The sequence below is a fragment of the Periplaneta americana genome, chromosome 13 (genome assembly GCF_040183065.1).
Source record: "Periplaneta americana isolate PAMFEO1 chromosome 13, P.americana_PAMFEO1_priV1, whole genome shotgun sequence".
Classification (NCBI taxonomy): Eukaryota; Metazoa; Arthropoda; class Insecta; order Blattodea; family Blattidae; genus Periplaneta; species Periplaneta americana.
The window spans coordinates 14,306,782-14,329,043 of record NC_091129.1 but is presented as its reverse complement, the minus strand read 5'-3'; the positions used below and the strand labels follow the sequence as shown (position 1 = coordinate 14,329,043).

Here is a 22,262-nt window from a genome sequence, read left to right as displayed (position 1 = left end):
AATTTACAAAATTAATAACTTCTCTCCCATATAATATATTTTTATGAAACTGTGTACAACAATTAGCCCTATAGGTAGCATACAGATGTAATCAGAGTTTGTACACAAAAATAAATGCCTCCTGTAACTCGTGTACAAAGTTTCATAAAAATCAATTAACTAGGAGAGAAGTTCCGAGACGTAGATGGGAGGATAATATTAAAAAGGATTTGAAGGAAGTGGGATATGATGATAGAGACTGGATTAACCTTGCACAGGATAGGGATCGATGGCGGGCTTATGTGAGGGCGGCAATGAACCTCCGGGTTTCTTAAAAGCCATTTGTAAGTACGTAAGTAAGGAGAGAAGTTAATTTTGTGTAAATGCACCCCCCCCATAAAGGGGTAGTTCGTCTTATGAAACTGTAAATATAGTTTGTAGACAAAAAAATTATGCTGTCTATAATTTCCGTACAGTGTTTCATAGAAATCTGTTAGATAGGAGAAAATTTATTAATTTTGTCTAAAATAAAACCCTATAAAGGGGTAGTTCCTCTTACTTAAACGTAATTAGTAGAGACGAGAATTTCATGCGCTATCCATCACAAGAAGCTATGAGTGCAACTTTAATTAACCTTTTTCTGTTATTTAGATTTTTTTTTCCTTCTTCGATCCTGATTCCTTAAGGTATATGTACACCAACAAAACGCAAAAAATGATGAAGAATTAGAATTTTCAAAATATAACTATTTTAATAGAGAATTTTCCCCCCTTTAATTTGATATAAGAATTTTCGATTTATCCCTTATGGTTTTTCAGATAAGTCCCATTTTCCAAAATTCTGCGTCATCAGCGACGGTCACTTCTACGAAGTTCATTCCAGAAGTAATGCACAACATTTTTTAAAACTTATTTTTTATTCTAAACCTTTGCAATTTATGGAAGTCATAGATACAGCCTTCCCCCTTGTATTCAAATTTAATTTAAGTCGTTCCCGTGAGTGGCGCTAGAGAGTAGCTCAGACGTGTTGGTCCAGACTTTTATCGTGCAGGTATACAGGCCCTCATTCCAAGGTGGCGTAAGGCAGTTGAAAGATGCGGGGATTATGTGGAAAAGTGACGTATTGTTCCTGAAGGATTTATCTATAGTCTATGAAAATAGCAAAGCTGTAGGCTAAAAATGTTACTTTTAAATAAATATTGTGGATTATTTTGGAGTGATCCTCGTAGCAGTCAATCCCCTCGTCCAGAATTGCTTGTAAAATAAACTTCTTTCAAGTCCCAAAATAGATGCACAGATATCAGGGCATGATCATTAGATTGAAGAGCACATTACGGCTCCAGGTGTGGCCACATGTCATTCCTGGTAATAAGCAGAGATTCCCACTTATCTGATGATGGGTTGCTTGGAAGCACCCAACCAATATGATCATTAGATTGAAAACACGTTTTTACATAATAAAGTAATTTATAATCTTTTACTGTTAGTCATAAAACTGTAAATTTGTGTGTCAGTGATGTTGTACGTCATTTTAATAAGAGTCCAAAAGTAGAAATTACAATTCTGAGGAGGATGGGCATAAACCCTGGGACAAACACCATCGCAGGATTTGTTGCATAAATGGAAAATAAGGACAAAATTTCCAAAAAAAAAAAAACATTCAACACCTGAAGTTAAAACAAGGCGGAGGTATTTGAGAGGCAGAAATAAGCTGAAACTGGACCGACATGAAGCTGCTTAAGGGGTGACATATGATGATGCAGTCTTCTAGGCTCTGAAAGTTTGTGGTTCATTTCCTGTAAATAGTAATTTTACTCGTAGAATATTTAATTCTTTTAAACATGATATCTCAGTCAAATATGGTGACACCAAGAAGATATTGGTGTCATTTTGAAGCTTGAAATGTCCTCCAGTGCCTGACAATGAGTAAAATAACATTAATATAGTTAATAATTATCTATGGATTTTTACATGATATATGCAACATAAAATATTAGTATAAGTTACATATATGGTAATATTTAATTAATGTAAATGAAAATAAAAACTAGCTCTATATCAGGCACTACAGAATAGTTTTAGCTATAAAACAATGAAAAAACTGTGGCTCTATCTTAAAAACTGCATGAGCTATCATGTTTCAAGTTGTATGTCAAAATTATAAACAAAATAATTTTTAAAAACAATTTAGACATAATTTCAAGGGATCTGTTCACTTCATTCTCTTTCTCGTACCATTCTCAATTGTATAACAATTTTACAGAGCTAAATTATGCAAAACAAAATTTTTTTGTATGTAAAGGTGTACATATACCTTAAGCTAAAATAAGCGACATAAAAATCGAGAAACTGAAATGTCCACTCAAAACCATTAAAACATAGGGGAGAGTCGGGTAGTATCGGACATCGGGTAATATCGGACAGTGAGTTTCTTTCATCTACCACACGATGATAGTACCTGATTGACATGGTTATGTTTCAGTAATGTCGCATAGAGAAACGTAACCATGTCATTCAGGTACTACCATATGGTGGTAGATGAAAAAAACGCACCGTCCGATACTACGCGATGTCCGATACTACCCGACTCTCCCCTACATTTAAACTGAATATAATGTATATGCATTATTAAGCTAAAAATTGCTTAAATATGCATTATGCTTGTTTTTATCCCCAAAAGGATACCAAATATGTACGGAAAAAGCACACGTATCTGAACTGAAAAGTAATTAAATATAAAAGTAGTAAGTTTGAGCTATGTCCTGTGTTCCTATAAAAACATGTATTTGCATGAAATTCTCGTGTCTAGTAATCAGAGTTTGCACACAAAACATATGTGCTACCTATAAGACCTGTACAAAGTTTCATAAGAATCCGTTGAAATCCAGAGATGTTATTAATTTCGTCCATCTATATTTGCGTTTTTGCACACTGTGCGATAGGGTGTGGTGTGGTCCCTTATAGCTGGTTTTCGAAACTGCAGACCACTTTGTAAATAAAACGCAATACAAAAGTGTTACAATCTCTATTTATTTGTAGTTGTAATACATTGCTTTATCATAGTTCGCTCTTTTATAAAATACCATTGTCAGACATTATCGTTCTCTGCCAGTCTACCTAAATAACTCTAAATGCATCACAGTTTCGTGATAAACAAATAAACAGACAAACCGATACGAAGCTGTCCGTCCCGATAGCCTGATATGAATGTCAGTCCAATCATCCATTCCAGCATCACATCTGTGGTGGCTGTGATGTAGGATTCATCAAAGCGTGATAAATGTGATATGAATCCCTTTAATTAAACGGAGTGATGCGCATGAAACATAATTTTTAATTATATATATTTTATAGCAATTAATGAACCCTTCAATTTACGTTGACGTGAAAGCGATTATATTGCCATAGTCTCGTTTCTATTCTGAAAATTAGCTTAAATGTAATTTATTTTGAAAATAATTATTACACAGAATAATAACTAAATTCTTTAATTACCCTATACTTCACTCTCTATAATTTTCGTGATTTCTGCATTGCCTAATAATTGTAATAACAGTTAAAGACCTAACATCCTAAATGTGCTAGTGCCAATTTTTTCAAATTTCATTTTATTGAATGTAAGATAAGAACATTCATTAATTAAAATGTGTCTCAGTGAAACGTACAGCAGAGTCCATAAGGCCAGCTTCTGTCAGATGCTTTTCCAATTCACTGCGGGCTAAAGCAAGGAGATGCACTATCACCTTTAATTTTTAAAACTTCGCTCTAGAGTATGCCATTAGGAAAGCCCAGGATTACAGAGAGGGTTTGGAATTGAACGGGTTACATCAGCTTCTTGTCTATGCGGATGACGTGAATATGTTAGGAGAAAATCCACAAACGATTAGGGAAAACACGGAAATTTTACTTGAAGCAAGTAAAGCGATGGGGTTGGAAGTAAATCCCGAATGATTATGTATCGTGACAAGAATATTGTACGAAATCGAAATATAAAAATTGGAGATTTATCCTTAGAAGAAGTGAAAAAATTCAAATATCGTGGAGCAACAGTAACAAATATAAATGACACTCGGGAGGAGACTAAACGCAGAATAAATATGGGAAATGCCTGTTATTATTCGGTTGAGAAGGTTTTATCATCCAGTCTGCTGTCAAAAAATCTGAAAGTTAGAATTTATAAAACAGTTATATTACTGGTTGTTCTGTATGGTTGTGAAACTTGGACTCTCATTTTGAGAGAGGAACAGAGATTAAGGGTGTTTGAGAATAAGTTCTTAGAAAAATATTTGGGGCTAAGCGGGATGAAGTTACAGCAGAATGCAGAAAGTTACACAACACAGAACTGCACGCATTGTATTCTTTATCTGACATAATTAGGAACATTAAATCCAGACGTTTGAGATGAGCAGGGCATGTAGCACGTATGGGCGAATCCAGAAATGCATATAGAGAGTTAGTTGGGAGGCCGGAGGAAAAAGATCTTTGGGAAGACCGAGACGTAGATGGGAGGATAATATTAAAATGGATTAGAGGGAGATGGGATATGATGATAGAGACTGGATTAATCTTGCTCAGGATAGGGACCGATGGCGGGCTTATGTGAGAGCGGCAATGAACCTCCGGGTTCCTTAAAAGCCAGTAAGTAAATAGGGGAAGAACATCCGTATGAGAATATCGTACTAAATTGTCTTCGTCGTAGCTCAACTGTAAGTGACTCATTCGTGCGACAAAAGACGGTGTTGTAGGTATCTCAACATATATGGCGTAGTGTGTTTTTTTTAATCAATATCGCATAAAGTTGTTTTTGGCATTGAACACATTAATATTTTACCATGTTAGTTTCTCAATTGTTTACTAGAATTAAACTTTTTGGGAGCGCAATGTTTTAAAGCCTTTGATTCGACATAATTTCTTCCTTTAAATTAAATGTAGAGATATCAAAACAAATTTACATTGTATCAAGGTATTACGTATATAAAGCGTTTAAAAATATACGCAGAGCTGGATTCCACACATGTAAACGATAATAAATGTTATGCAGAGACATCATTTTATTTTTACTAACATTTTTAATATTAACTTGCCTATATCTCTGGATCAACGCCGTTTGCTACTCCCTTCCACGACTGGAGTTCGATGATACTGGCGTAATATACAAACAAATTACTTTACTAGGTATAGGAGGGAAGAAAAGTAGTTCATCCATTTACGTAAACTAGGAAATATCGCGCTTTTGAGTTTGATCATTTTCATTAAATTTTTGTTTAATCAAAATACAGTACAGTATTAAAAATGAGTGTTTTTACTCACGAACTGAGCTATCCATTCGGACGTATTCATTATGCAGTGTATATTATACTGTCTACAGCACATTAGCGTACAATATAGAGAATGAAGTTAAAATGAAAAATAATCATAATATGGATACTTAAACTCATTTTTAAAAATGGTGGCCGTTCATTTCGATACAGGCTTCAATTCTTTTGTGCATATTATCGCACTATAGACTATTGTACCTAATTCCAATTACCAGTTTCGTCCTTCGTACTAGTAACTCATTCTGAAATAATTCTGTACCTACTCTATAAAAGAGTACCTTACGTACTGTAAATTCAATCTTCACTTCTGCCCGATCCGAAAAGATAAAATTACTGAGTCATGCTATCTACTGTCCGTCCAAGTGGTTATGTCGTAGGATCGTAGAAATGGGGGAAGTCACGTGACAGTTAATTACTTAACGAGGCCCTTTTATTTAAGTTATTTTAAACAGTCGTATAATATTACGTAGACGTCCAATTCCTAACAGAAATTAATGTTCTCAGAAAAGTGCTAAGACATCCCAGCCACTAGCTGTCGAATAAAAGCTGGTGGGGGAAACCGGGATACGACGTAGGCAAATGGACTACAGTACATGTGCGAAAATGAGTCAATATTGAAACCTCTTTCGTCACTGGAAAAGGCGAACATATTTTTGGAACGTACTGTTTACTATGACTGTATGTCTTGGATCTGTGTGGAGGACGGTTGAACTTCATTATTAGAAGGGGTGGGAGTGAAGTACATTCAAAAACTCAGGTACAATAAAAATTGAAGTAAAAATAAAATGATGTCGCTATATAAAAATGGTTACGGAAATTTATTATTGAAGTATGTTAGTGCTGCAAATTAAGGGTACAAAATTAACTTACAAGGGGTCCGTTCAAGATCGTGGTACTTGAATTTAACGAAAATATACTGTATATTTAAGCTAATTTTCTTCGTTAAGAAATGTGGTGATAGTAGTTCGTTTCACTTTTTTCTCCTTTACGAAATATACTGACTTGAAAATCGTTGCTACTTATGCCGCTTCTTGCTCGCACTCGGATCCTCATAGTTCTGCGACTCCGTATCACAGCTCTCGTGTTAGTGCTTTGGTAATTTTTTTCTCTTAACTCACATTAATACAGTAGAAACAAAGTAGAAACAATTTCATTGTTCTTGACATGAATGATCTCGTCTTGCATTTAAACAGCGCAGCAGCTAAAATGGCTTCACACATGAGATAGCATTATATGATATGGCTGTGGAAATTCTCGACTCCACTGACTGTGGAGAGACGTTTCGAGAGTCAATTTCAGAAAGACGCACCAACTTCATAATCGCTTAGACGGCAGTTAAAGCTGTTTCTTGATACAGACAGTGTGTTGCATCTTGTTCTTTTGGTGGAAAATGTTGACAATATCGAGAAAGCATTTACCAGGACTCCAAGGAAATCAATACACTAGAGCGAATGTGGAATTGAGTACTAGTATACGAAAATCAAGGCATAAAATAATATAAAAATATCTAAAATCATATGTAAATTACTACAATATCTAAATTGTTTGTAAATTAAAAAAAAAAATAAAATTTGTTATTACATCACATTCATTTGGTTTGAACGAATTACATCAGCTGCTTGTATATCGGATGACGTGAATATGTTAGGAGAAAATCCACAAACGATTAGGGAAAACACGGGAATTTTACTTGAAGCAAGGAAAGAGATAGGTTTGGAAGTAAATCCCGAAAAGACAAAGTATATGATTATGTCTCGTGACTAGATTATTGTACAAAATGGAAATGTAAAAATTCGAAATTTATCCTTTGAAGAGGTGGAAAAATTCAAATACCTGGGAGAAACAGTAACGAATATAAATGGTACTCCGGAGAAAATTAAACGCGGAATAAATATGGGAAATGCCTGTTATTATTCGGTTGAGAAGCTTTTATCATCTATTGTCAAAAGACCTGAAAGTTAGAATTTATAAAACAGTTATATTACCGATTGTTCTTTATGGTTGTGAAACTTGGACTCTCACTTTGAGAGAGGAACATAGGTTAAGGGTATTTGAGAATAAGGTGCTTAGGAAAATATTTGGAGCTAAGAGGGATGAAGTTACAGGAGAATGGAGAAAGTTACACAACACAGAATTGCACGCATTGTATTCTTCATCTGACATAATTAGGAACATTAAATCCAGAGGTTTAAGATGGGCGGGGCATGTAGCACGTATGGGTGAATCCAGAAATGCATATAGAGTGTTAGTTGGGAGGCCGGAGGGAAGAAGACCTTTAGGGAGGCCGAGATGTAGATGGGAAGATAATATTAAAAGGGATTTGAGAGAGGTGGGATATGATGCTAGAGAATGGATTAGTCTTGCTCAGGATAGGGACCGATGGCTGGCTTTCGTGATGGCGGAAATGAATCTTCGAGTTCCTTAAAAGCCATTTGTAAGTAAATATACCAAAATCAAGAGTTCATGAAGTAATGGACAAAAAATTGAACCTAAACGCTTACAGATCGTTCAGGAAATTAGGCCTAATAATAAAGCCAAGCTTGAGTCTTTTACTGTTACCATTCTTGAATGTATTGATGAAGACGATCAATTTTGCATGATTTTGTTTTCTGTGACGAAGCGACATTCTATCGGTATGGAAAAGCTAACAGACACATTGCTGAATGTGAAAATCTGATTAACCACATGCTTTTATCGATTATGTACGTAGTAGCCCCAAAATCATTGGTTTATTTGCACTTTTTTACAACCAAGTGATTCAACCATTTTAAGAAGAAATTGTCAACTCGATTACTTATCTTGATATGTTGGAACATTATGCTGTTTCTGACCGTGGAGAGATACGACGACATGTGTAAATTTCTCCATGAAATGTTCCCTGCCCGCTGATCATTCGGCATAGCCCATCCCAAGGTTTTCTTTTTTTGGGGGTATTTGAAGGACCCGAGTATGTGCAAGGAGAGTAAATGGCATGAATGGACTCATAATCTGAATTAGGATATTAGACATGTTATGAACACTGTAGAACGCTGAATACAAATTTTTTAGTTGTTCTATAGATTGTAGCAAAACGTTTTTATCATCATCATCATCATCATCATAATCATCATAATCCTGTTAAGTACTAGTCCCAAAAGAACTGTTACGGCCATCTTTTCATGGGTCGACCAAGTGACCGTTTCCCATTTGGACGATACTTCATTATTGCCTTAGGGATCCTGGATGAAACCATTCTTGAGACGTGTTCCTTCCAGTTTAACTGATAGCTGGAGATATAGTCCAGTATTGATGACACATTAAGTTCTTGAAGGATATCTTCATTTTTCTTTCGATCCCATTTAGTGTTCGGCGCATGAATCTCATCTTGCAAGCTGTTAGTCTGCTTTCATCTTTTGTCCTTATAGTCCACGCTTCACTCCCATAACATAAGACTGGTCGAGCTATTATATGATAAAGACGAGTACAAGTTGATTTTTGTACTAATGAAGGTTTTAAAACTCTATTAATGATCCCCATTGATTTGTTGAATTATTTTACAAATTTCTCTGATAAATCAAAATTTTCAGCAAAAGAAAGTTTATATCCTAAATAATTAAACTCATTAACTCTTTCCAAAATTGTGTTATTTAAACAAATTTTGCTTGGTATTAGGTATTTACCACAAAAGGCCATTATTTTTGTTTTGTTAATGGATATTTCCATTGAATATTTTTGAGCTATTAAATTTAAATTATGTACTGATCATTGTAAATCATCTTCAGATGTTGCCAGTAAAACAAGATCATCTGCAAACGGTATTACATCTAATTTTAAATTTCTGTTAATAGTGATATATCCGTGTTTTGTTTCTCTAAAATCTTTCACAATGGCATTCATATAAACGTTAAAAAGCAAAGGAGAGAGGCCACAACCTTGTCTGACTCCTGAGTTTATTTCCGTCCAATGAGTTATTTTTTCTTTTATTTTTACTGTCATAAGGTTTGATTTATAAAGGTCATAAATATTATATATGATCTGCTTTTGGATCTGATCCTTTGTCAAAATTTCGAATAACAAACTTCTGTTCACTTTATCAAATGCTTTTATGAAATCAATAAATGCCGAATGTGTTTCTATAACGTTTTTAATATTTGAAAAAAAATTTACATTACATAATGAGGTGAATAATTTGTACACGCTTCATATATCTTAAATAAAATGATTTCATTATTTTTTACGGCATGAATACGAAATTATCACAGTCTACTATATACAGTCACGAAGCTTGGGATGATTTTTTGCAAATCTCGCGATAGTTGCTAGCCGCTTGGAGCGCTGTGAGTCCTAGGAACAATAGACTGTGGCTCAGTCATCGTGATCCAATACAGGCCGTAAGGCAGGCCATGTAACTCGCTTAACCCGATCACGAAGGGCGGCGTTTCAACCATATAAATTAGTTGGAATGCATAAAGGGTATTTCTCTAAAATGTAGTGTAATTGCATTAATAAAATTTAAAACAATGATTATGAGACACTTCAGACATAATTCACTTGCGAGTTAAGGTGTAATATTATTTATGGTGTGAAAATTACGTTGTTCGTATGTGTAATTCCTGCCTTTATTTCGTTTAATATCGCAAAATTCTTGTACATTCATTTATGAACGATTCAATAATTTTCAAATGCACCGCACGGATATTTAGATATGTTGAAATTATAGGTTATGTTTACTGTAGCAGTTGCCCCTTTCTGTCTAAATTTAGTGATCTCCAATGCCTTGCCATTCATATGAAAATTATAGGTTATGTTTACTATATTTAACTTATATTCCTAAATTCGCAATTATACGTTATAATTAAGCATAATGTCATGTATGATACTCCCGAACATTCAATTTATCTATATTTTAATACTACAATTGAGTACTGAATTATTGTATTTATCTACTACTTAAGAGATGAAGTAACACAATTGTACGTACACTAATTTCATAGGAGTGGTATGGTAAATGTTTTGTCTAAAATTCAGGAAGGTAGATGTGCTAAATTGAAATCACAATATAAATTCTTTTTTATTAGACCTCAAAATAGCTTCCATTCTAAACTTGAAATGTTGATGCGAACAGATTATGTTAACATGTAAAATTCTCTTCACATTAAAATAACACAGTTTTGTAATTATTTCTGCAACATATTATGCAACAAGAAGTAAACGGAACTTATGGACACATTACACTAAATAAAGCTTATCAATGAGAAGGAATAAGGTTATAATATAATATTTCACTGAGCTACATACACTGAAATAGAAAACCCGAACAAACATTACGGCCTGGTCTAGATCGAAAAAGCATTGACTGTGCCGTATTTCGCATTTTTGTGAGAAGATATTATATAAACTGTGAAATGTTCGTTATCGGTTGTAATAACTGTAAGTGGCTAAAATACAATAATTTGAATAATAATATGGGACAAGGTGACGTTTGTAGCACTATAAATTGTAAGAAAAAGTGGTCAGAGTTATCCTTCTTCCGAAAGATCGAGGAAGGTGAGTTTATAGAATATAATATATATTTTATGAGAATAATATATAAACCTTATGTATTTCATATTTCAATAGTGGAAGGAAGGTGTTAATTTTTTCAAAAGAACACGATATCGAAAGTACAATACATTTTATGGTCTGTTAGGGAAAGAGTCTGTGATGAGGCGATAGTAGCGATCCTGGTAGTGAGCAACTATCTGTGGATGCATATTTCAACTGTATATGTTTGCATATTTATTAAGTATTAAGCTTCGTGACTTATACACTAGACTGTGTTATTATGTCGTTTTAAACTCTCACAACCCTACATAAAACTTCTTGCACAATATGATAATACTGTCAGGACGTTACTGCATTCATGTTACTTATATTAATCGGTTGATACGTAATAATACACAAAACAATTTCTTATTAATTAAATGTAGTAGGTCTAATATTGAAATCAATTTTGTCGCGTCATTTTTATTTGAAACATAATTGATATAAAATAAAAATCTCAAAATGGCAAAAAATTAAGGATCTGTGTTAAGTCGCAAGTTAGGTTTCTTTTGTTTGTTTGTCTGTTTTTTTTTTTTCGAATTATGGTTAACCTAAATTTCAAACATAAAATCTAAATTTTGGAATTCACAATGTAGGAATAGAATAGATTCGGCCGTAATAACCTGAAGGTTGATGATAGGATTCGTTTCTTCCTTTGTAAACATGTGACACACGATTTCGTTCTGCAATATAGGAGACAAAAATAGGAAGTGGCGGATTTAATTTCGATTCTGCTAAGGAAAAGTGATGATGCTGTGGTATCCTACGGTGATGAAACCGTCGGAATCTGCTGAAATATCTGTTCCCAGTGGGGTGCAGACTTATTGCTCTGATGGTAGCAGTTCCAATGTAATGGAAGTCGTTTTTCTAAAGACGTCGCAATAAGAGTAACACATAACGAATGGGGCACGACAACCAAGAAAACAATACGACACGAAGTTGCAGAGATTAACAGATTATCTAGACTGTAATTGAGGCTGTAATTACAGCTAATTTAGATTAAAATTCGCACATCAAAAGGTGTTGTACAATCAATATAAAGAAACACCTTGGCTACTTCCTATTCAAACACTGACGACGTAAAATAAGCATAATTGTATCATTTATTTATGATAATGAAAATTGAAAAGATGTTACCTCTTCATCATAATTTCTGAGCAGTTGCATTTCCTTGCTGTAACAAAAAATAATTTTAGTATGTAACTTCATAAAAACATTACGAAATATGACAGCAAATTACGGAGTTCGTATCTAAACTGTCTCAGATTGAGTAAGATTGAAACCAAAACTTCTGCAGCATTTCTCTAAAATACTAAACCGCAGAACTATGAAAGAAATTCAGTTGCAAAAAGATAAGGGACATCTATATTTCGAAACATTAAGAAACGGTAAAACATTTGAATGTACCAATTAATATCAAATTTCAAATATGCATATTTAATCGGAATTAAATTATATGAATATATCATATTACTCTAAAATAAATGTACATTGATGCATATAACACTTATATTGCCATATTAAGAATCATTTAGAAAGAATACAACAATTATGTTTCAATGATTCTTAATATGGCAATACAAGTGATATACGCATTTTATTAACAGTATTCACGTACATTTATTTTAGCGTAATGTGATATGTTGACTTAATTTAATTCCAATTAAATATGCATATCTGAAATTTGATTTTAATTGGTACACTTAAGTGTTTTACCGTTTTTTAATGTGTTTTTTTTTTAATATTGACGTCAAAAATCTATACTTTCATATTATGAAAAAATCTTCACTACAATTTTAATGCAATGTATTTTTTCACAAGAGACAGGATTTTTTCTCGTTGCCAAACTTTCAGAACGGCCCGAGGTTCACTCTGCCTCCTATAAAATTGAGTACCGGGTCCTTCCCGGGGGTAAAAGGCGGTCAGAGCGTGGTGCCGACCACACCACCTCATTCTAGTGCCGAGGTCATGGAAAGCATGGTGCTCTACCTCCATGCCCCCCAAGTGCCTTCATGGCATGTTACGGGGATACCTTTACCTTTATCTCTAATTATCAATGTCTGAAGATGCCATACTTCATGGCGAAAAGATTAACAATTTTTAAATAAAATGTAAATTTATAATTGCATAATTTACATTAAAGATAAGTCATGATTGAATACCATTCTTTTTTAATGTATTACTTGACTTATTGGAATTTCAAAAATGAACTCAAAATTCTTTAAATAACAAACTAAAAAAGAAAATTAAACCAGAAGAAAACGCAAGGCCTCTCTAGCAATCTGAAGATGGCATACATTACAACCGAAACTAATCCTTAAGGTAAATACCATAATAGTTTCAATGTTAACACATAATTTAACAGATTTAAGAGATCGTTAGTGTTAGATGTGTTAAAAGTGTGCAATCAAGATTTACTTAATCCATTGTTATATTTGGTATGATGAAAGGTGTCACTCATTCCGTGCATGACAAGTAGGCATTACATGGAAAAAAAAACGTAATACTAACCAACTCAAACGCTTGCTATGAGACAACGACCTGAATCTGTTGAAGAGAATGAACTAGAAATGGACGCTGTTCTTTATAGCTACAGGTCATCCAGGCGTGCTTGAAATATGTTGCAACGCCGCACACAAAGTAGCAACAATGTGCGGGAATAGCGAGTATGAATATTGCAGCGCTCAAGTGCACAAGCGGGCGCTTCTCAAAGAGTGACTGGCTATGCGGCATCGATCGTAGCTTGCCCTGCTAACCGGGCCTCCAGCACCGCTCTCATCGCTGAGCCACGTTTAGCCTCCTTCATACGAAGTGACATGTATCACAAAAGCGATCAACGAAGAAGTGGAAAAGTGTTAAGTTAGGTCCGTAACACACTTGCAGAGTTTTCGCCAGCGAGAAATGTGTTGCGAGAAAATTAAAAAATTGATAACATGGATTCAAGTCGACGTCCACACACTGGAAGAGATTCTCGCTCGAGGCAAAAACCTCGCGCGAGTTTCTCGCTGGAATCGGTAGCTCAGCGAATTTTCTTGATACATTTATCAAAGATGTTTGACATTTATACTCTTTATGACGATCGAATGTAGAAAAAGATATCACAGGTGGCGATGTATTGTATTGTTTTTAATTCAAAATGAGGAAGATGGCTGATAATTGCAGTCAGAAACTTATCGAACTTGTACGATGTCACCCGTAGGCCTATTTATGTGATACACGGGATGAAAACTATAAAAACACGAAAGTTAAAGAAGAAATCTGGAGACAAATATAAGATTTATCTGAAAATAAATAGTGCTATATTTTATTTTCATGAGATTTAATAGTATTGATTAAACATTTGAAATAATGTGTCTATATGCCTCAACAATTTACATAATTTTAATCAGATTTTTAACATTTTTCTTTTGGTCCATTCATGGGAACATGGTGGTCCGTTCATAGAACCCTGTCGCCTTCACTGAACCAATAGCCGAATTTTAATTGAGCTGATCTTTAAACAGATATAAATAGGATGTAGCCCTGAAACTTCATTTTACCATTCCTTATTAGTAATGTAATTGTTCAAGCCTTACTTACTCACTTACTTACAAATGGCTTTTAAGGAACCCGAAGGTTCATTGCCGCCCTCACATAAGCCTGCCAGCGGTCCCTATCCTGTGCAAGATTAATCCAGTCTCTATCATCATACCCCACCTCCCTCAAATCCATTTTAATATTATCCTCCCATCTACGTCTCGGCCTCCCTAAAGGTCTTTTTCCCTCCGGTCTCCCAACTAACACTCTATATACATTTCTGGATTCGCCCATACGTACTACATCCTCTGCCCATCTCAAACGTCTGGATTTTAAGTTCCTAATTATGTCAGGTGAAGAAAACAATGCGTGCAGTTCTGTGTTGTGTAACTTTCTCCATTCTCCTGTAACTTCATCCCGCTTAGCCTCAAATATTTTCCTAAGCACCTTATTCTCAAACACCCTTAACCTATGTTCCTCTCTCAGAGTGAGAGTCCAAGTTTCACAACCATACAGAAGAACCGGTAATATAACTGTTTTATAAATTCTAACTTTCAGATTTTTGGACAGCAGACTGGATGATAAGAGCTTCTCAACCGAATAATAACACGCATTTCCCATATTTATTCTGCGTTTAATCTCCTCTCGAGTGTCATTTATATTTGTTACTGTTGCTCCAAGATATTTGAATTTTTCCACCTCTTCGAAGGATAAATCTCCAATTTTTATATTTCCATTTCGTACAATATTCTGGTCACGAGACATAATCATATACTTTGTCTTTTCGGGATTTGCTTCCAAACCGATCGCTTTACTTGCTTCAAGTAAAATTTCCGTGTTTTCCCTAATCGTTTGTGTATTTTCTCCTAACATATTCACGTCATCTGCATAGACAAGTAGCTGATGTAACCCGTTCAATTCCAAACCCTGCCTGTTATCCTGAACTTTCCTAATGGCATATTCTAGAGCGAAGTTAAAAAGTAAAGGTGATAGTGCATCTCCCTGCTTTAGCCCGCAGTGAATTGGAAAAGCATCAGATAGAAACTGACCTATACGGACTCTGCTGTATGTTTCACTGAGACACATTTTAATTAATCGAACTAGTTTCTTGGGAATACCAAATTCAATAACAATATCATATAATACTTCCCTCTTAACCGAGTCATATGCCTTTTTGAAATCTATGAATAACTAATGTACTGTACCCTTATACTCCCATTTTTTCTCCATTATCTGTCGAGTACAAAAAATCTGATCAATAGTCGATCTATTACGCCTAAAACCACACTGATGATCCCCAATAATTTCGTCTACGTATGGAGTTAATTTTCTCAAAAGAATATTGGACAACATTTTGTACGACGTCACCAAAAGTGATATTCCTCGAAAGTTACCAGAGTTGGTTTTGTCCCCCTTTTTAAAAATAGGTACAATTAAGGACTCCTTCCATACCATTCCTTATTAGTAATGTAATTGTTCATGCCTATGAACGGAATTTTAAGACATTGCCTTTGTTAGGTAAAATAAGAAATCGTTAGTTGGTCCATTGATGGCTACTTTCTCCTGTCGTTCATTGTTTTAGTCCAAGTAGGCGCGGAGGGAGAACTGAACAAACATAGGTACGCGAAAGTCTGATATCTCGAGCACCGAGGCAACCCCGTATCTAAGACGGTTTACGTTAAAAGGTGTATTAATCTGAATTTCTTTCACAGTTTCGTTTGAGTTCACGCTTGGTACCCCAGTAAGCGCTCTGAAGTAGACCAGTGTAGTCTACCGAAGTGAACTAAAGTTATGTACCTTACGTCTCTCTTGCTCTCAAGTCTCGATGGAATTTTTGTCGACTTTATCCACACGGGCGAGTGCCGGAGTGAGAAAGAGAGAACTAACTTGACCTGCGCCCGAGTTGCCGTGTACTAAGTGACTTCGCCATGGGTGAGTGTAACATGGAGACGAAGCTCTTCCAGCTGGAAGTGCCGGCCGTCATCCACAGCGACCTGACGCGGAAGAAGGGGGGCAGCCTCAAGTACGACCTGTACAGCAAGCGTTCGTCCCTCGTGGACCGCGAGCCCTCGGAGGCGCGCTCCTACAAGTGGTCCAGCATGCGCATCGGCCGGCGCCAGGGCAGCGAGAAGAGGGAGTCGATCGTGAAGATCGATACGTCTGCCAACGGCGGGCCCTTCCCTGCCACGCAGCAGCCGATCAAGGTGATCGGCAAAGAGGTACGGTTACGATACCCCCACCTTTGTCAACTTGTCTGTCCCCTGAATGTTATTAATAGATGTCCATAACATCATTTCACAACATGCGACTACCATCCTTGCGTAAGCTGTGTCGTGAAAATGGCACGTACTCTTCGTATTATAGCAACTACACAGAGTGTCCCACAAGTCCCGCAACATATATCTATACTAATAATAAATCTATAAGCGAAATTTTTCTGGTAATTTTCGCTTTTCCAAAAATAATTGGTCCTACCATATATAATTAACCACCCTGAAACCGAAAATCGCTTTTTTGACATTTTTGTTTGTATGTCTGTCTGTCTGTATGTTTGTTACCTTTTCACGCGATAATGGCTGAATGGATTTCGATGAAAATTGGAATATAAATTAAGTTCGTCGTAACTTAGATTTTAGGCTAAATGACATTCAAAATGCTTTATTTAAAAGGGGGTTATAAGGGGGCCTGAATTAAATAAACCGAAATATCTCTCTTATTATTGATTTCTGTGAAAAATGTTACATAACAAACGTTTCTTTAAAAATAATTTTCGATACGTTTTATTCCCTGCAACATTTTGATAGGACTGATATTTAATGAGATAAATGAGTTTTAAAATTAAAATAACTGCCATCTAAGGCCGTGTAATGAATTAAAAAACAAATGACTTCGTCTATAAGGGGCCTTGGACAGCAACAATCGAAAACTATGAAAGATAGCCTACAGACAATGTTTCTGTGTTTGTATGAAGTAATATCGGAAGCTAAATTAACCGATTTGTATAATTAATTATTATTTCACCATAGGATGGACATAATGCTATACTGTTATTACAGTAACTTCTGATATAATATAATATAATATAATATGTAATATTATATAATGTAATTTAAGTTATTTGAAGGGTTCAGAACCATAGTGGGCCAAGCGCCATTTACTGAATATGTAGAAAACAAGGGTTAAAATTAAGTTATTAGCATAATTCAATGGAAACCTATAACAAGTAAAATAAAATATACACATTAAATCTAAATGATGTCAATCTTCATTAAACTATGGTTGCATGTAATAAAAATTAAGAAATGTGTTAAAGGAATTGTCATGGCACCAAATGAGTGTCTCTGGACCAAAATGATCGCATTTTAATTATTTGGATGCAATTTAAATTAAGTAACATATTAAACGATTTATCCTTCTATCAAACACGAATGTTCCCTGGTTCAAATGTCCTAGTTTAATTATGTAATTACTTTATATTTATTTCTAACGGGTGCAGCGGAGCGCACGGGTACGGCTGGTAGGCTAATAAATTATAAAATGAGGGGTGCTCTGCAATAACAAGGTATCTGTAAGAAGTGGGTTTTTAGCGGTAAGTAAAAGTAACATTGTTTTCATTAACAAAGGAAGGCCTTTGCAAATCTGCGGTTTTGAATTAGTATTATTGATAGTGTATATGTATAAGTTTCATGTAGAGAGAGAGAGAGATAAAACGTCCGGCCTTAATTAAGGATGACCACGAGGATCCGGAAATTAACAGCAAATAAAAATATAATTAATTAAATATGAATATTGTTATAAAAATAAAATGTAATAATTAAGCACCATTGATTATCAATTATAAAATAAAATCTTAGAAGTTGACTTTAAAATTATACTTACAAATAAAAGATTTAATTTAAAATTAGCATATCCTTAATTAAGGCCTTCTGAGTGGTATAAATGAAATTTTATAATCTGCAGGGAATCTTTAAGAATTTGCGAGATGATTTTTTTTAATTTCAAAAGATATTGATAATTATTTTAACAAATTATATGTAAATTTTGGTAAAGAACTCCAAGCACCAAAAAATAAACCTGTCACTGACCAATTGAAGAGAGGGATGTTATACTTGGCACTAAGGTAGGGAATACAAGGTTCATAAATGGCCCTCTTTTCATGATCAACCTGATGAGCTTGGTTTAGATCTCTCTCCATGCGTATAGTTGGATCTATGATAATAGCCTTTTGTTGTTGCCTGTTTATTGCTATTATATCCGCTCTTCTGTGAGAGTTGTCTTCAGAAATGCAGTGGACCTCTTCATGAACTTCCCAACCCTTGTTCCGAAGAAGACAGGCGATAGCTCCACGGACTCTATGATGCCAAAATATCGTTACCGAATTTGTTATTTTAATATATTAACAGTACAGTACTCCGACTTACCCTGTCATTGCAGACATAAGATACAACTTGCCTTGTTATTTTAGTCATAAGATACAACTTTCCTTGTTATTGTAGACATACGATACAACGTGCTTTATTATTGTAGTCATCCGATACAACTTGCCTTGTTATTGCAGCCATACGATATATCTTGCTTTGTTATTTCATATGCATCAGAACATTGCAGATTCTTTCTAAGGTTGCTAAATGTAATAAGGGTTCAAATGTTATGCAAGCACATAAAATAATTTAGGAGTTGAACTTTATTTTCACAATAAAAGTCAAGTATACAATACATGATATAAGAATATAGAACTTGTTAATTTTCTTGTATATTCCAGTGGAGGGTAAAAAATGTGACTTCATAAATCAAAATAAATCCAAAGTTTGGTCATATTAATAACAAGAAAAACTACCTATACCCATTACTGTGCGTAACTTTGCTTGATATGTGCCTCACATCCTTATACAGCTAAAGCATAAAGGCTCAGGGAGAGGAGGAATTAAGGAGAAAAGCAACAAGAATATGTAAGGAAGGGGAAAATTTGAACAAACTCAAATGGAGCTTCGGTCCTACAGAGACACGGCAAACATGGACCGAAAATAAGGCTTCTGACCGGTTTTCAACTGACTCGGTTATTTTAGTTTACATGCTTCACTTCCACGTACCGTTGGGATGCCTAAGGAGTAGGGCGAAGTTTGTATTATCTTGATATCCCCTCTCATGTTCGAACATCGCACGACACTCATACGCAGTTGAAGTTGAGCTAGAGTGAAAGTGGTATGTTAACTTGCTTGCTTCCGTGTTCGTTGTCAGCGTTATAACCTGATTATCTTGTTGTGCTGAACCCATGCCACTACAGTTCCTCCATATGTCTAGAAATTCGTCAGATCTCTGAAAAGTTAACGTATGGATTTAGACAAAGATCCCGATATGGGACTGTGATACACCATTGAAAATAAAAGAAATAATACTGTGATGTACTAAAACAAAGTAATACACTTTCACAAAATCTTGTCTTCTATACCGAAATACGTGCCATTGTTTTATAAATCAATTTCGAGTTTATTTAGCTCTCTATAAAATCGTCGACCTGGTTGGCGAGTCGGTATAGCGCTGGCCTTCTATGCCCAAGGTTGCGCGTTCGATCCCGGGCCAGGTCGATGGCATTTAAGCATGCTTAAATGCAACAGGCTCATGTCAGTAGATTTATTGGCATGTAAAAGAACTCCTGCGGGGCAAAATTCCGGCACACCGAAGACGCTTATATAACCTCTGCAGTTGCGAGCGTCGTTAAATAAAACATAACATTTAACATTCTATAAAATCCGTGTTCGTCACTTAAAATGGATTATGCTTTTTATTGTCAATATGATAACTTTTATTTTTCCTTATCGTCAAAGCTCGGAACTTGGGGACTTGTGTGTCGTGCGTATGAGTAAGAACAAAGCTCACGCTGCAAGTGGTCAGGGACAGTCTTATGTACTAAGAAAGTGGTCACATCGAATGAGAGGAAGACGGACGAGGAAACTGTGTCATGTCGAAGCCAATGACAGTCAGAGAATTACAGATAAACGGTCTGTTTGAGGAATTAGAAAATACGTGTTACTCGAATGGATATTACATAAGTTTGAAAATACATTTTTTAAATTTTAGGTACAGAATTTCGTGGAGAAATTCGGAGGAGATACATTATTTTCTTCGAATGGAGAGTTTATATTTTGTAAGTTGTGCTACATACAAATTAGACGCTAGAAACCGGCATTCATTGAAAGACATTACAGTCCCTTAAATTAGTGGAAAATTTGTCCATAGCCATGGATCAAGTAGCAGAGGAACCTACGTAGAACAAATTGAAAACTATTTTGAGAAAAATTTAGGATATACTTATCTTTCTCACATACGAGATCAGCTAGCAATTGCTGAAAATCAACAGAAAACACTGACATTCAGTATTTTAAGTTTGCTCCCGTCACTTCATGTTTTTCTTGTTTCATATCAGCGAAGAAGTTATGGGTTTGAAAATATTCGAATGTACGTAGTCATACACTGTAATAAAATATACAGAGCAGAACAGTAAATTTGATATATTTCTCATGTTTATTTTTATTATATATGCTGTAAAATTACGTGTTTCAACCTGCCATAATACTATCAATTTGTTGTTCCAGCCAGAAACCCTTTTATAGCAGACCTGGCAGTACCTCCGTGCTGGAAGCGGGAGTTTGTTGACATTGAAGTCCGGTCGCTTAGCCGCATGCAAAGACACAAGTCCCCAAGTTCCGAGCTTTGCTTATCGTGCTTATTAAGCATCACCTTTACGCAGACGATTTACAAATCTATATCCCTGACTTACTCAATGACGCAATACACAATCTTAACGAGGACCTTCAATCCATATCTGCATGGGCCAGAACGTTTGGTTTGACTCTCAATGCAAGAAAATCACAAGCAATCCTAGTGGGACATCAACGTCTATTATGCAACATTACTCCTGCTCTTCCAGTCAAGTTAAACGACACAATAATCCCTTTTGCTTCCTGTGTTAAATATCTAGGAGTTTACTTTGATACGCATTTAAACTGGAATAACCAAGTAACCCATATTACCAAAAAAGTGCTTTCCATACTACATTCCTTAAACAGCATTCGAAAATTCCTTCCGCTATCACTCAAGAAAATACTAGTGGAAGCACTAGTAATGCCCCACTTCGATTATTGTGATTTTCTACTGACCGACCTCAATGTCAACCAGTCGCAAAGATTACAACGTGTTCATAATTCTTGTGTTCGCTTCGTCTGCGATGTCCGTCGCGCTGACCACATTACCCCATCCTTCCAAACTCTAAACTGGTACGGCTTAACGCACGTAGAAATTTTCATTCTCTTGTTCTCCTTATCCAAGTCCTTCACACCTCTACACCTACCTACCTTGCCTCCCGTTTCAGTTACTTGTCATCATATCATAATCTCTTCACACGCACGCAAAATAGCCGCATACTAGCCATACCAACACATAAGACATCATCGTATTCATCATCATACACAATCTCGCTCTCGCGCTTGTGGAATACCCTACCCAGTGACATCAGAGACTGTCGGAATTTAGTAGCGTTCAAAAGCAAACTTATTAAGCATTTTCTTACTGCGTAGAGTAGGTTTAATTTTTACTCAATTAATAAAAAATGTTCCTGTCTTCGTAACTTTTACAATAAACTTTCTAGCTTTTATTAATCAGTTAATCTTTTAGTATTTTAATTTTTATTGTATTTGTAAATATATTACTTGTAATTGTATTCTTAATATTGTAGTTGTAATCCCTTGGTAGAGGAGAAGAGAAGGCGTGATGGCCTTATCTCTAACAGGTTAAATAAATAAATAAATAAAATAAATAAATAAATTTCATATCACTGAAGTTACTCCATATGTCTAGAAATTCTTCAGATCTCTAAAAAAAATTCTTTGGA

General features: G+C 35.2%; 1 protein-coding gene across 9 annotated transcripts in view; it reads left to right on the top strand.

Moving 5' to 3' along the window:
• Positions 1-22,262, top strand: part of sei (seizure) — a 367,275-nt gene that overhangs the window by 33,427 nt on the left and 311,586 nt on the right. For 8 of the 9 annotated variants that reach the window (XM_069842952.1, XM_069842945.1, XM_069842951.1 and 5 more), the window contains exon 2: positions 16,087-16,593. In XM_069842952.1, the coding sequence (XP_069699053.1) occupies positions 16,303-16,593 (291 nt within the window). In that variant the 5' untranslated portion in view covers positions 16,087-16,302. The remainder of the gene's footprint in view (positions 1-16,086; positions 16,594-22,262) is intronic. The other variant, XM_069842943.1, reaches the window with a different exon arrangement.